Source organism: Brassica napus, chromosome C8 (assembly GCF_020379485.1).
Source record: "Brassica napus cultivar Da-Ae chromosome C8, Da-Ae, whole genome shotgun sequence".
Classification (NCBI taxonomy): Eukaryota; Viridiplantae; Streptophyta; class Magnoliopsida; order Brassicales; family Brassicaceae; genus Brassica; species Brassica napus.
Genome location: NC_063451.1, coordinates 14,078,648 through 14,093,175, shown reverse-complemented (window position 1 = coordinate 14,093,175; position 14,528 = coordinate 14,078,648). Strand labels below are relative to the sequence as shown.

Sequence of the window (14,528 nt, the reverse complement as noted above, 5' to 3'; positions counted from 1 at the left end):
CTAAGCTGCTGCCTGCTGGTCGTAAGAAAGAGAAGTACAAGAATCCATCGCTGAATATTGCAAGTCCCAATCATCACAAGCGTGTCTCGTTACGTCCTCAAAGAATGGTTCACGAGGGTTTAAGTCACGTAACTGAAAGTGGTTACACTTTAGAACAACCAGCGTGACACCAAAACTAAGATCACCATGCATTGATATCATCTCAACTTTCAAAAGAGAACAAGTAAAAATATGTGATGGTTGCACATGCGGACGAAGCTGACAATGGCGCATGTCGAACCTTGCGAAAAGCTTGAACTCCTCATTCCAGGGATCTTGAAAAGAAAATACTTTGTTTCCCAATATTAATACGAAAAACCAATCGACGATGGTAGCAGAAAAACATGGGTTTTACACTGAATACGGGACAACCAACAATAGAACTCCCACAAGTACTTGCTTGATGCGCAAGTAACATAGCTCCCCAAAGTTTGAGGCGTGGATTTGTCAATTAAACAAATTTGTGGATTTCGAACATCCCATATTCTCAACTTATAAACTCCATATTGCATCTCAGGTGCAAACCAGAATAGAATAGAGTTCCTTATGGATCCGAGAATCGTTGTCCCTCTTTCCCGTTGCGTAAAAATCTTGACCATCTTAGCTAGCATCAAAATATGTTCATCACTTGTTTCTCGATAAAATTCAGGTTTTGCTTCCATTAACCACACGAAAGGAGATAACAAAGAAAGTGACGGAGGTGTAACAAGGGCTTGCCAGTAAGTTAACGCCATATTGATACGAATACAACCACGGATGAGATGGCCGTAGACCATGACATCTTTCCTTGCACGATATGGCATTTCGGCTAACAGTAAATCAGCACTAATCAGCACAACTGATCCAAAAATATCCTTTTGGAGAACAAGAAAATATGGGCCCTTGTAATAATATCCCATAAATATGAGATTAATAGTTCTTAGTCTCCTTGTAGAAGCTCCACATTGTGATCCCAATCGTAATCGACTGCCACGAAAGAGCACCAAAAACATCGTTGTAATTAGACAAAGGAGAGATGACACCTTCTTGTCAATCCACGGTGGCCAAGCAAACTTATACTTTGCATTGCCCATTAAAACATATGACATACAAAGGTCAAAAGGCGACACTCGTCCTCCCTGAAGTGAAAGAAAATGAGTAGCCTTCTGAACTTTCACAAGCTTCACTTCGAAAAGTTTCACCAAAGGACGTGTATAAGAAACCACAATACTTAAGAAAAAATCCCAGCTGTTGTAGAGTTCGTACTTTCCTCTTTTCACACACAGATTTGCACACTTGGAGATAACAAATAATTGATGATGGCAAGACGTTGGTACCTCCGTTCCGTCCCAAACATTAACAACACTCTTAAAGAAACTCAAGGTGGCCTGTAGAACAAAGTGAGCAGTAAGGCTAGCTGGTTTCACTTGTGAAGAAAACATCTCAGTGATCCATCCTTGTTGTGTGCTAACAACATATGTGTTTCCTGTCATGATCCCTGAGAAAATACGTAACCACAAGTACAGCAGTGGCTTTAAAACAGGGTCATCCAAGTCAAAGTGAAAAGCTGATCTAGAAGAAAATAGCACCAGATGTTGTAATCCTATGCAGTCCAACACGTGAAGGGAAGCAAATACAATCATTGGATCTTCAGGTGTAAGAAGAAACATGTTTTCTCCAAGCCCACCCCAACAAAAACGTTCAAGGCTCCTAATAGAAACATGTTCCACAAGAAGAACGAAAACAGCAAACTGTTTGTCATCAAAATCACACTTCTGTTGCATCACCGGACTTGCAAACAATCCCTCACATGTCTCATAGTACGATCTTGTTTCCTCTCCATAGTGATTATAAGCACTCTTTAAATCAATTTGTCGAGCAATGAGAACAATCACATCACAGAAGTTGAAGCTTATGTAACTATGTTTTGTATTACACCACGTTTTCAAGAACAGCAGCCTTTCCACAAGCTTACCACTGTTTTCTCTGTGTATAGAGACACTGTCATTATGATCACGATCTGGTGGTTCTTTACTGAGCTGTCGATGAGTATCGGCCTTGCTCTCGTCAAAGAATTGAAACACATACCGGTGTCTCACGTATTATATCATCAGTGTGATCTTCTTTTTCGCTATGTATGCTACTCAGCCAATAAAATAATTCTCTCCCCTCACTTCCTGACTTCTGAGAATGCGTTAGTGCTTCTGTATCATAGATTGGGCAATCAAAAATTAGGCTTTCATCTTCCACTATATCGATAGTGACTTGTTCAATCTCATCATCGTACAAGTCATATATTGGAGCAACACTTTGCTCATCAAGCAAGTCATATATTGGAGAAACACTTTTCTGAAAATATATAACAGATTCTACAGCCACGTGCTCTTCAGCTTTCAAAATTCTGTTGTTGCAATAAACGTTTGTTTCGTCAATCTGAACCGTAAAAACTTCATCATCATCCTTCAAAGGAACATCACCATCACCATCATCATAGCTATCAAATATTGGGGGACCATAGATCTCTTTGCAAAGATCTTCCTCACTTTCATCTTCGTACAAGTCATACACCGGATCATCATCATAAATCCCAAGGTTATCTTCCTCCTTTGACTCTCCATCATCAACTTCAACGTAGACGTCGTTTATTGGTGGAAACGGTTGCACGGTCATCGATTGAACAATCATGGTCAAAGTGTAGATTTGCGCTTCGAGATCGGCTAAGACTCTCCGAGTAATCTTAGATTCAGTCATAGTCGACGCGTTTGACGTCCAAAGATCAGACTTTGATTAAGAAATCAAAGTGGTGGCTCTGATACCAACCTGGCGCAGCTTAAAGACTGGATAATCAGCTCAACCAAGGGATTTGATAATCCTCCTTGGGACCTGCATAAACTCTCTAGTTTATTAATTATCAAAAATTGTCTGAATCAAAAATAAAGCTTAAATATAAACTTATAATAAACTCAAATTAATTAAATAAAAAATTACACTAAAGCCCAAACGCAAAGACACACTAAACCCTCTCGGATTACTTGTTGCTCAAGATATAAGATGAGCTGCATCACTCACCGTCATCGCCATGGCTCCGCCAAAACCTGGAGGCAAAGCCAAGAAAGGTACAGTCCTCTCGCTGCCCGGAGATTTGCTTAAAATCATATCTTTCGCGCTCGATTGTCTTACAAAAGAATGTTCGCAGTTGTGGGGCTTATAAAGCTGGCTCTAGAGGCCGGGAAAGCAACTCCGGCGCCTCTTGTAGGTCCGGCGCTTGGTTCGAAGGAGTCAACATTATGGCTTTCTGCAAGGATTACAATGCTAGAACCGCTGATAAAGCTGGTTATATCATTCCTGTCGAAATCACTGTCTTAGATGTGAGTCTAATATAATTGCTGGTAATGCTGGTTAGTATCTTCATTTCCGGTTCTATTAAGCTAGAGAAGTTTGATTTTTTTTCAAGTTTTGTGATAGGAGAGGAATTTGAATAGTGATAAGACTCGCATAGCTTTATGAGATCGTTTATATGGTATGGTTGCAGGATAAGAGCTTCACTTTTATCCTGAAGACCCCACCTGCTTCGGTTTTATTGCTCAAGGCTGCAGGTATTCTTTTCTCGAACCTGAAAGGGTGCCATGATCAATGAATTTGCATTTGACCATCCTTAGGCGCTTTCGTGAATCTTATATCTTGCTTAGTTTTTGCTAGAATTTGTGCTCCTTCTCAGCTATGGATTTTAATTTGACAGCCTTGTTCCAGATCATTTGGCAATAAAATCATTTATACCGTATGAATTTTGTGATGTTTGAAATTTGTTGAATCATGGAAATAGGTGTTGAAAAGGGATCCAAAGATCCAAAGCAAGATAAAGTTGGGACAATAACAATAGACCAGCTGCGCACAATTGCAGCCGAGAAGCTGCCCGATCTGAACTGCACGACCATTGAGTCTGCTATGAGAATCATTGCAGGAACTGCAGCTAACATGGGGATCGACATTGACCCTCCGGTTCTTGAACCCAAAAAGAAAGCAGTTTTGTTGTAAAAGCCTGCAGAATAGTTTATGTTTTGATACTGCCTTGCTCGTTTCTAAATGTAATTTCCAAGTAGACATTTAAGCAAAATACATATAAAGATGATTTTGCGCAAAATCATCTTGGTTTGCAACATGTGTTTTGTGTGTATACTAGGTGTATTCTACCCCGTTTCGCAAAAAATAATAATTTTAAATATAGTATTTTTTTTTACTTTTTCAAAAAATTAATTTGCATTTGAACATTATTATTTTTATATTTTAACTTCAACTATTTTCATATACATATTTTGAATTCTTATTTCTTTTGTTTTGGTTTAACTAATTCAATTTCGTTTTATTTAAATTTTAATAATTTTAAATTATATTTTATGAAAACAAAACTATTAACTATATTATATTATATTATATATAATGATTATTTATTTTAAATATATTTTTTATCACCTAATTATATATATATATATATTCTCAAAAAATTTGGACTTTTGTTTGTTATAATTAACATATGTTAAATTGAGAAAAATTAATTTTTAATAAAACCGACAAATAAATTCTTAAACATTTGACTATCAAAAAAAATATTTAATTAGTGTTACTGTAGTTTTGTATATTTTTGATTCACACTTCCAATTAATTTGGGTAAATTGTTTATGTGTATACAGAATATGATATATATGTTGATGTAAAAAAATATATTCGTAAGTATATTTAGCTTATTTTATTAATGTGAAATATATATATATATATATATAATTAATATTGATATATGAGTTATCAGTTATTAATGTATTTTAATAGTCTTTCCAAAAATAAATATTTATATAAAAGTTTACATTAATTATAATATATGAATTAACAGTCATTACCATATTAAAAAAAAAACTCTACAAAAGAATATAAATCTTTATAAGTAAAACTATACATGTCACAATAAGATTAGTACCATGTCACAGTTTTGAAAGATATGTTATATTTTTTTTTGAAATTGAATGTGGTGATGATGACACATGCAAATCACTTCACAAATAATATATAGGTAATGTTCTCAAAATTGAAACACACGAATGCTGCTTATGTTCAGGGGTGAGCAATAGTCTCAAGAAAATTGGCAAGGTCGTGTTCGTTTCTGTATCCAGATCTTTTGTATCCAGATGCTACATATTGGTAGAAATATTCAGATGTTATTCGTTTGGACATTATTACATCAATATTTAAACGTTGCATTTGGATGCAAAATCTACAATATTTAATATGAGATGTTAAAAAATGTATAGTTTGGGTGCAATATTTGCATCTCTAAATCTAAAGAACCAAAAAAATTCAATACAAATATAAAATTAATTAAATAAGTTATTGTAATTGTTGTATAATATTTTTAAACTGAAACACCATATTTTTCTAATGAAACCGTACAATTGAGTTTTCCAGCAAAATCCGCAAATTATGTTTTTCACCAAAACTATAAAATCATTTTTCACCAAAACTATAAAATCATATTTCACCAAAACCGTAAAATCATGTTTTTCCGTCAAAACTACAAAACATATTGATCATCTTGTTGAAGTTTCTAGCCATGAGACTCATATTATCCTCAATACGTTTCACTCGATCTTCTTCTTTTGTTTCAGCAGTGAATGCTACACCTTTCTGTCCTTTAGGAAGTTCTTCAACACGTTCAAGATCATGCACTTTCAGAATACCAGCTAGTTGGTCGAACTTCATCTCATGAGTATTCACATCAATCTTGAGAACAGCTTTATACGTTTCAAATCTTGAGTCCAAGCATCATAACATTTTCTTAACAAGCTTTTTCTAATTATACTTCTTTCAAAGAACCAAGGCTTCGTTGGCAATTGAGCTTATCTTGGATTTGAAACGTCCAATGGGTTCGTCATTTTTCATGCGCAAGTTCTCAAATTTTGAAGCAAGGTAATCTATTCTTGTCCTTTTCACGCTTGTGTTATCTTCGAAGTGATTGATAAGAGTATTTCATACCTCCTTTGCAGATTCACAGCCTTGTATAATCTTAAACTGATCAAAATCAACAATAGAAAAGATGGTGGTGAGAGCTTTGGAATTGAACTTTGAGACAGCTTTGTCAGAGTCAGTCCACCTTTCCTTAGGTTTAGGAACGATAGTCTTGTCTTCCATAACCATAGTAAGAGCGGTTCATCCTTGATGTACAGCAGCCAAGCATCCTCATCTATGCCTCTGATAATGTGACGTATCCTTGTCTTCTAGTGTCTAAAGTTTCCCCTCGTCCAACATGACCGGTTTTTGTAGTGCTATGAATTCTTTCTTGGTTTCCATGATTACCACATTATTTCAACCTGTAAGTAGACCAGCCGGTCTACAGATGAGAGCTGCTCTGATACCAAATAGTTCTGATGGATACCAATAATAGATAGAACAATAGCAATACTATGAAAAAGCAACTTGTATATTAAGAATCACTTGACTAGAGACATAACAATTCTTAATCTACCCAAAGCACAGTGCTCGAGATGTTCTCACCACTTGTTATCAAATGATCGCAGTTCAGAACACTCTCTAGAACTCGATATGAAATTCCCAAAACCGGTGAGTTATTCGAAATGCTCGATCCCACATATATACTACAACTAACTAGTATATATTGTGATAGACATAAATCTTCCCAAATCTTCTTGTTTCATCCACCATGCGTACCACAGTCCACGGCCTGTGTAACTCACACGAAACATTGTTCACATTTTGAGTTTACAGTTTTTTTCTAATAAAACTAGGAGCTTTTCTACGTCAAGCGCAGAAATAATAAATTTAAATATAATATTTTTAAAATTTTAGTTTACGTTTTGACATGATTATTTTATATTTTTAATTTATTGATATTTGGAAAAGATAAAATCGTAAATATATTTTTTATAAGGAAATTTGACATGTCAATTAGGTTGATACCATGTCATATTTTTTTATAGTCATACTCCCTCCGTATTTTTATAAAAGACATTCTACACTTCTTCACACAAAACAAGAAAGTTACACAATTCCTTTATTATTCTCGTTCACTAATTAATGCAAAGAGCAGACTAGTTAAATTTGTTAACTAAAAAATAATATAAATCTATATATATAAAGTTGGCTTTTTCCCTTCTTATGACATGTGGAAGGGGGATTTGTTGACATGTGTCCTTATATTTTTTTTTTTGTATTTTAAATCCTTTTACTTTTAAATTATTGCAATTTGTTCCATCAATCTCTAATTATGTACTATCTAATCCTTCTCACACTTATTATTCCATAAAAATTCAAGAAATAAATAAAATAATATAAATATATTTTAAATATTTAATTTATTTACAATTAAAAATAGCATAAACTTTCACCATTTTATTATTTTTACTAATTTTAATTATTTCATTTACAAATTATATATTTATTTCACTATCAATATCATAAGATAATCAAACTAATAATAAGAAACTAGAGCACTAACGCAAATAACCAAGAAAGCGGGTCAGAAGGAAAATAATAATCGAAAGGCCAAAGCCAACAAGAAGCAGGAACATACATATATATGCCTAAAGCACCAGAATCACAATCAGTAGCTAAAAGGTAAGAAACACCTCACAAACTAAACAAGAATATACAACACGGCTATGCAAGTGAAAAACCACAAAGCTTTGTTATAGAAGGGACCAAAGCTCCAAGAGACTAATTCCGCACACCTATACCAAAGGAAACATGGAAAGGAAAGAAACAACTTGAGGGAGGGAGAATGGAAGACAACCACCACAAAATTAGAGACTAAACTTGAGACCAAAAATAACCTTCCAAGCCCATATAACATGCACGGACGAAAACATTATCCAAACCTCGACTGGCAAACATGGTGCAAGGGAGAACCACTAGAGATGCGATTAAAGCTGCAAAGAGATGCGAGAATAGAGAGGGAAAGGGAGACGAAACGAAATTAGAAAACTATGAAACCGTCCTCGAGCTATGAAAGAGAGCATAGAAGTCAGAACACCAAAAATTAGATCTTAAAAATCAAGACGAGCAGTGACTATTGACAGTAAGCCAACGTTGAGGAATACAACATCAAAAACGACTAAACTCTGACCCAACCAAGAAGATGCAGTTCCTAACATCAGCTGAAATCTAGGGAAGAAGAGGAGCAGTCAATAACCTACAATGCCGTGAGAATCAACCGAAAAACTGAAAACTCATAAACCAGATCTACAACAAATACCATATAATCTCACAGGTGAAGAAGACAAGGAAAGACAAGAGAATATGTAAGTCTTTTTCCGGTGATGGTGAGAAGCACCGCACACCAGAAAGGTAAGGAAATACATAGACGGTGATGGCTTAAGGTCAAAATATAAGGAGAGGGCAAAAAACATCTTAAAAGTTATAATTTTTAAAAATATGAAGAAAAATATAATACAATTTTGACACTGAAACCGTTAATCTTAGAACCAACAAAGTTATTGAAATTCAATATTTTTTTACGTTAGATGCTCATTTCACTACTAACAAGTACTATACACACAACAACACATTATTCGGAAAAAAGAAACACAAAATATATTAACCTATCATCTATTACTACATAACACACTAAAAATACCAAATAATGATCTTAACAAATAAAAACGACAACATAATTACATTATCCAAAAGAGCATGTTCTAGCAATAATAAAAACAATATTCCGCGCGAAGCGCGGACACCCCCTAGTGGTAAATAAAGTTATTATGGCTATATTTTACCTAGTGTTTTGGAAAACGTCAGATATATTGGAACAAAAGAATAGTTCTAAAACGTCATTTAATTCTGAACGGAGTGAGTATCAATTTTTTTGGTGAGAATGAATGTGTTGATGACAAATAGATAAATCATTGCAAATAATAGTGCATGGGGATGTGAACCTTTTCTTCAATTTATTTAATACAAGTACATATCACAAAGTCTTGTGGAATTCCACAACAGAGAAACAGAGAGATGTAAATGGAACTTGGACACTAGAAAATCCAGCGAGGCGAGCTAAGACCTCGAATTCTTTCTTTGTTCTTTCTTTCCCAGATGGGTTCATGCTCATCATGAACATCTCAAACTGGAACAAGCTTCTGTCCAAGAGTGTACCTCCTGGAAAATCCGGGATTACCATATCGATCACAATCACCTTACCAGTTGACGGTAACGACTGATAACAGTTGCTGAGTATCTTCACGCAATGCTCATCGTCCCAGCTATGGAGCATCCACTTTTGTAGTTGTAAAAAGTCACACAAGAAACCCATTGTTAGATTTTCTGTTAAGCCTCACGAGTTAATGAAACTCTCAAATAAACTAACCTTCATGAAAATGGCTTCTCCTTTAGGAATGCTTGTAAACATGTCCCCAGCAACATTCTCAATGCCTACAATACACAAAATCAAGAATCTTTTGAAATCATTACTACAAAACAACAGAAGTTTTGCAGGAACTTGTATTATGCATACCTGGAGAAGCTGATGAAGTGTTTTTGATAACAGAGGACAAATCAAAGTTAATAGCTTTGAGGATGTGAGGATGCTTGGAGATTATTTTACGGAGAATAGAGCCATCTCCACCACCAACATCCACCAGCGAATTCACACCATCATAGCCCTTGTACTTATTCACAACTTCTTCCATGAAAACTTCATTGAAACCTTTCATGGAGCTTTGGAACACTTCTCTGAATCTAGAATCTCTGCCTACCAACTCGGCTGCACTTGCACCATGAGCCTTGTTGAATGGAAGTCCTCCTTCAAGAACACAGTCTTTAAGGTCGTACCTTAAATAAATTCATAATTAATTAGATTACTTGAAGACAATACCTACAAGAAAGAGTGCATCATGTTTCAGACAAAAAGAGTTTAGGATGTTGTTAATGAATTTACCAGATGTCAGTCACGACCTTGTCCTGAAACAGATTAACCAACGGAGCCAACGAGCCACCTCCGTCTCGGTTCTTGGTGAAGTACTTGGCAACAGGAGCTAAGCGGTAGACCTCACGTGGCTCACCTTGGTCAGTGGAAACAGAGCACGTGAGTATGGAATAGCTCGCTAAACATCGAAGAATCCGATTGAGTAAAGTTGAATCGTGTTGTTTTTGTGTTTGAGTAGACAAGAGAGACATGATCTGAGAAGCAGAGAGGGGAGAAGAAGGGCCAGATTCGGATAGGATGTCGAAGAGGCCAAGATCTATTGCTGTCTTCAGAATCATAGGAAGAACAGAGGAGCTTGATAGGATCATGGCGTACAAAGAAAGGTTTTCTTCTTCCATTTTGCGATTCCTTTGATTCTTGAAACTGAACCAAGAAGAGTCTTTTGAGAATTCATCATTTCTTTTTGACTATAAAGAAGACGTGATAGCTTAAAATTATGAATGAATCATTTCTTTTTGACTATAAAGAAGATGTAATAGCTTCTAATTTGACAATTCTGACCATAAAAAGAGACAGTCGGTTTGAATATTCTCCGGGGAGGGATTTTGATAAGACAAGTAACTAAGGCAGAGACAATCAGAGAGCCAGGCAGAGTCAATGAGCATCATCGTCTTGGAGAGGAAACAAACATCAATATTTGTGGAGTGAGGCCCAATGGTCTTTTTAAAATAAGACTATTGGCTATTACTGGGCTTTGATCACATTTTCTCAGGCTTTACTCGTTTGGAAAATGTCAAGCTTGAGTTACAACTTTTGTGCTATTATGTTTCTTCTTACATGTGAATTTTCTGTGTTCGTCTATTGTACAAAACTTTGATAGTATTGTTCAGTTGAATATAGTGATGTCAACTTTGCATTAGGATTTCTTGTTTTCTTTGTTTACACTTCTTGAAAGATGAACTTTTATGTTCTTGAGGTTAGTTCTTTTATGTTTTTGGCCATGTAAGTGAAGGAAATGAGAATTCTAAGAAAAATAGAAGTGAGAAGAAAAAGTCGCAAAGCTGTTCTGAAGTTTGGCATGAAACCTGCCTCACCATTTAAAAGATTCTTATCAAGAATGTAAAACCTTCTAACCATAAACTCTCATTTCTCAGTCTTCCTGGTAAATGAAAAACTTTATGATTCTGGAGAATATTGCATCCCCCAAGTGTTACTCGTCATATCGAAGCCAGACGTTTACAATAGTCCCAATTCCGGGACTTGGGTCATATTTGGTATGAGGCAAGATCGATGATCTGAGCTCTCAGCTACAAACTCAAGCTGCATAACACGGCAAACATGATCCCTAGTGATGTTTCTGAATTCACCACTTGTTGTCCACAAGAAGTAAGAGACATCGACCTTGTGGCTTGTGATGACCCAAGCAGGTGTCTGTAAGGTCAAAGCCGTGAAAGCTCTAAAGGCAACTGATGGAGATATTGTTTCAGCCATTGTGGAACTCACGTCTTAAGAGTTGCATAGCCATTTCTCCTTTTGCCTTTGTTTCATTGTTTCTTTTCCTGCTACATTTTAGCTAACCACTTTCTTGGAACACTGATTATTTCTTCCTTAGGGTCATTCTCTTTCCATACTATGGAAAAATCCAAGACTTACGTGACTCAGTTGCAAGTTCGTAAGAAAAAAAGCACTATATTACAAAAGAGCGTTATGACATAGTTAAGAGAAAAGTTACAAAATCGCTTGTTTATACATCTGATAATTCAAGATCAGGACCACATAACAAGAAAACATTAAAATCTTCAGCAATCAAAAGGCTCCACGACCAAACAGTACCCAGATTCTGGCAAAAAGTAAGACAAGTTTTGATCGATCAGTAAGGATTATGCAAGTAATTACAGAGATTATAACTAAACTCATTCTCTCGAGTCATGTAGAGCACCAACTTCATCCTTCTGCACGTTTAGTCACAACACATGTCTGCCCTGTTCTCCGAAATTTTACATGCCGACCTGCAAAATCGAAAGCAAATGAACAAAAGGACCCCTTGTGCAAGGCTTACCACATGTAAAATTGCACTAAACTTCATTCTCAATAAAATGTCAAATGATGAGGTAATATGGGATGATTTGATGTCACCTTTCTAACACACCTCAAGAACCAGGATTCGAAAGAGAAGTCTCGTATACCATCAAACACCTGTCTGCTTCAGCCTTTAGCCATAAGCTTTTATAGAACAGTGCATGCGGGTTAATCTGCTCCTCGCCTTGATGATTCTGCTGGTAACCACTTTTAGCCACAACCTGCATGTTAATCAGAACCAAAGATCTACCTCCTGATAAACACTAAATCACACATCTCAAGTATGCAGAGGGAAAAAAAGCCATACCTGACCAAAGCCCTCATCTTTGGTCACACCATATTGATACAAACCAGAATCTGGAAACGTCTCCCCTGAGACCACAGAGTATTTCTCCTTCCTTGTAACACCAAGGTCGACGGTCATATTATTTGTGCTCGGAAGCTGAAGGTCTCTAATCGATAGCTAATACAGAAGATTTTGAATCATGGTGACACATTAACACAATGTCATTTCTGTAAAAATCTACAAGAGCCAAGAGGTGGAACAACATACCTTACTCTTGTTAGATAAAAGCTGTAGATCATATGAATTGTGTTGTACAACGCTTTGTTCCTGAATGCCATTTTGGATGTACATGTTGAGATTCTGTACAGTACTGTTAATGAGATCAAGCTCTTCCGGTGAATCTGAGGATTCTGAACCATGTGCAAGTGTTAGTAACTCCGACAGACCATGGATCGTTGTAAGTAGTTTCATCACATCCATCTTTGGAGATGAGCCACCAGATAAAGCTTTCGCATTCCTTGAAGACGAACCCGCTGAAGTTTCCACCACGTGAAATGGAAAAGGATGCTGAAAATCTTGATTACCGTTCGCTGAAAGTGTAGTGTTTGGCTCCACCGCATACCACTTAGTAGACCCAAAGTTACTGTCCGCTGTTGGAGATTTGAGTGAAGAACTTCCATCTACGGCTTGGTATTTCTCGTAGCTATATGCTTTCGGTTTGGTAACAGAAAGAGAGAACTGAGGAGCCAATGGATTCAGTCTCCTCTGACCACGAGACTTGTTGCTGGAGCTTCCTAGTTTTGCAGACTCCGTAAGGCCAACTGTGGATTCAAGCCAAGGATTGCACGAACCTGATATATGAATACGACCAGCTTCTCCCGAAGGTGTATCAATCTTGACCTTCCCTAGCGACTTATTATCTGAATAAGTAAGAGCAGAAGTTGAATGTGCATTTGTCTCAAAAGCTTCATGGACAGAAGGAGTTAGTTTTGCATTTGAGGGAAGGAACACAGGAGCCAAAGGATCCAACCTTTTAGATTGCTGGAACTCATTTCTAGAAACGCTATCTTGAGATACAAAACCCAAACTTTCATCTGCCAAGATGCTTGCAGCATCGTCTAAGTTGAATTCCCCTGAGGATGATGGGAAATCAGAAGAGAGAGACTTCTTCAAAGAGGAAGAACCATTCTTCTCATCCTTTTCAAGAATCTTGATAGAGTTGGATGGTATAAACTGTGGCGCCAAAGGATTCAATCTACGAAACCCACTGAGATCATCCGTAGAACGCCTGCAAATGGCACCACCTGAGGCGAGAGTCTCGCGAGAGTTTATTCCTATCCAGCAAGGAGTATCTTCCTCAGAGTCTGTAGAAGAATTTTCAGTTGCGTTGGCACATGACAGTTCCAGCTCGCCATCGCCAGCAACGGTGGAGGACACAATCAGCATCTCTGGCAATTTCGAGACAAGTGGATTGGGGTTTAGCAAGGCTGTCTTTTCCTGTCTTTCTGCAAAGAACACACACAAAAGGTAGCTTCTTTACAGAAAACCCAATTATCCGCTAACCCAAAAAAGATCCTAACAAGACAGAGTTTTGAGTTACCTTTGGTTGTTGTGTCCACATCGCGAGACAGAGAATCATCGGAGGACAAGAAGGAGAGGTCTAAAGTATAATCACGGAAGATAGAATCTTCGTGTTCAGATTTGGAAGCGGAGAGAGTTAAAGAAGATGAATCGATGGAGGACGGAGAGAGAGAGCTTCGTAAACCATCAATTCCAAGACTACACTGCTTCATCTTCTCTCCCTCGAAGCTATTAAAGAAGGGAAGGAGATTTTCGAAGAAGGTTTCGTTTCTCACCTTCCCCCTTCCTTGCAAAGCGAAGAGACGAAGCTTTTTCTTCAGGTCAAGAGTCGATTAAAATAAACGAATAACAAAACACGTCGTTACTGACTCGTCCAATTTCGGATGACGACGCTATTTTCCCGATTTGTTTTTTCACACCTTTTTTTTTAAAAAATATTCCTATATGCTCTCGTTTCTTTTGTAAAAAAGGGCATCGGTTATAAGACAAAATACAAGATGTAGATGTGATTTGTTAGATCACATAGTTCGAAAAAGTTAGTACATAAAGTAAACATTGAAAGAGCTATAGCAACCCAATGAGTTATAACAACTCTTTAGTTTAACCAAACTTGAAAGGTTTCTTGTGCGCTAGACTAGGAAC

At 36.7% G+C, this 14,528-nt stretch overlaps 2 protein-coding genes and 1 pseudogene across 6 annotated transcripts; 1 reads left to right on the top strand and 2 right to left on the bottom strand.

Annotated features, from left to right (window-relative positions):
* Positions 1-3,112: 3,112 nt before the first annotated feature.
* Positions 3,113-4,271, top strand: LOC106447731 (annotated as a pseudogene).
* A 4,663-nt stretch (positions 4,272-8,934) lies between these two features.
* LOC106444972 (caffeic acid 3-O-methyltransferase 1) lies at positions 8,935-10,591 on the bottom strand. Its single transcript, XM_048766074.1, has 4 exons — positions 9,953-10,591; positions 9,530-9,846; positions 9,383-9,447; positions 8,935-9,292 (listed from the first exon to the last, which is right to left on the bottom strand). Exons 1-4 carry the CDS (start codon positions 10,336-10,338, stop codon positions 8,990-8,992), a joined length of 1,071 nt encoding a protein of 356 aa, XP_048622031.1. The 5' UTR covers positions 10,339-10,591; the 3' UTR covers positions 8,935-8,989.
* Positions 10,592-11,609: 1,018 nt separating this feature from the next.
* LOC106444973 lies at positions 11,610-14,307 on the bottom strand. 5 transcript variants are annotated; one of them, XR_001288374.3, is made up of 6 exons: positions 13,906-14,256; positions 12,573-13,810; positions 12,327-12,482; positions 12,077-12,240; positions 11,884-11,949; positions 11,610-11,780 (listed from the first exon to the last, which is right to left on the bottom strand). XR_001288374.3 is itself a non-coding variant. In XM_013886428.3 (5 exons), exons 1-4 carry the CDS (start codon positions 14,096-14,098, stop codon positions 12,091-12,093), a joined length of 1,737 nt encoding a protein of 578 aa, XP_013741882.1. In that variant the 5' UTR covers positions 14,099-14,307; the 3' UTR covers positions 11,610-11,949; position 12,090. The 5 variants fall into 5 exon arrangements, 3 of the variants coding, with proteins under 3 accessions (XP_013741882.1, XP_013741881.1, XP_022562142.1); XR_002660118.2 differs by having other exon boundaries at positions 12,090-12,240; XM_013886428.3 differs by having other exon boundaries at positions 11,610-11,949; positions 12,090-12,240; positions 13,906-14,307.
* Positions 14,308-14,528: the final 221 nt, after the last annotated feature.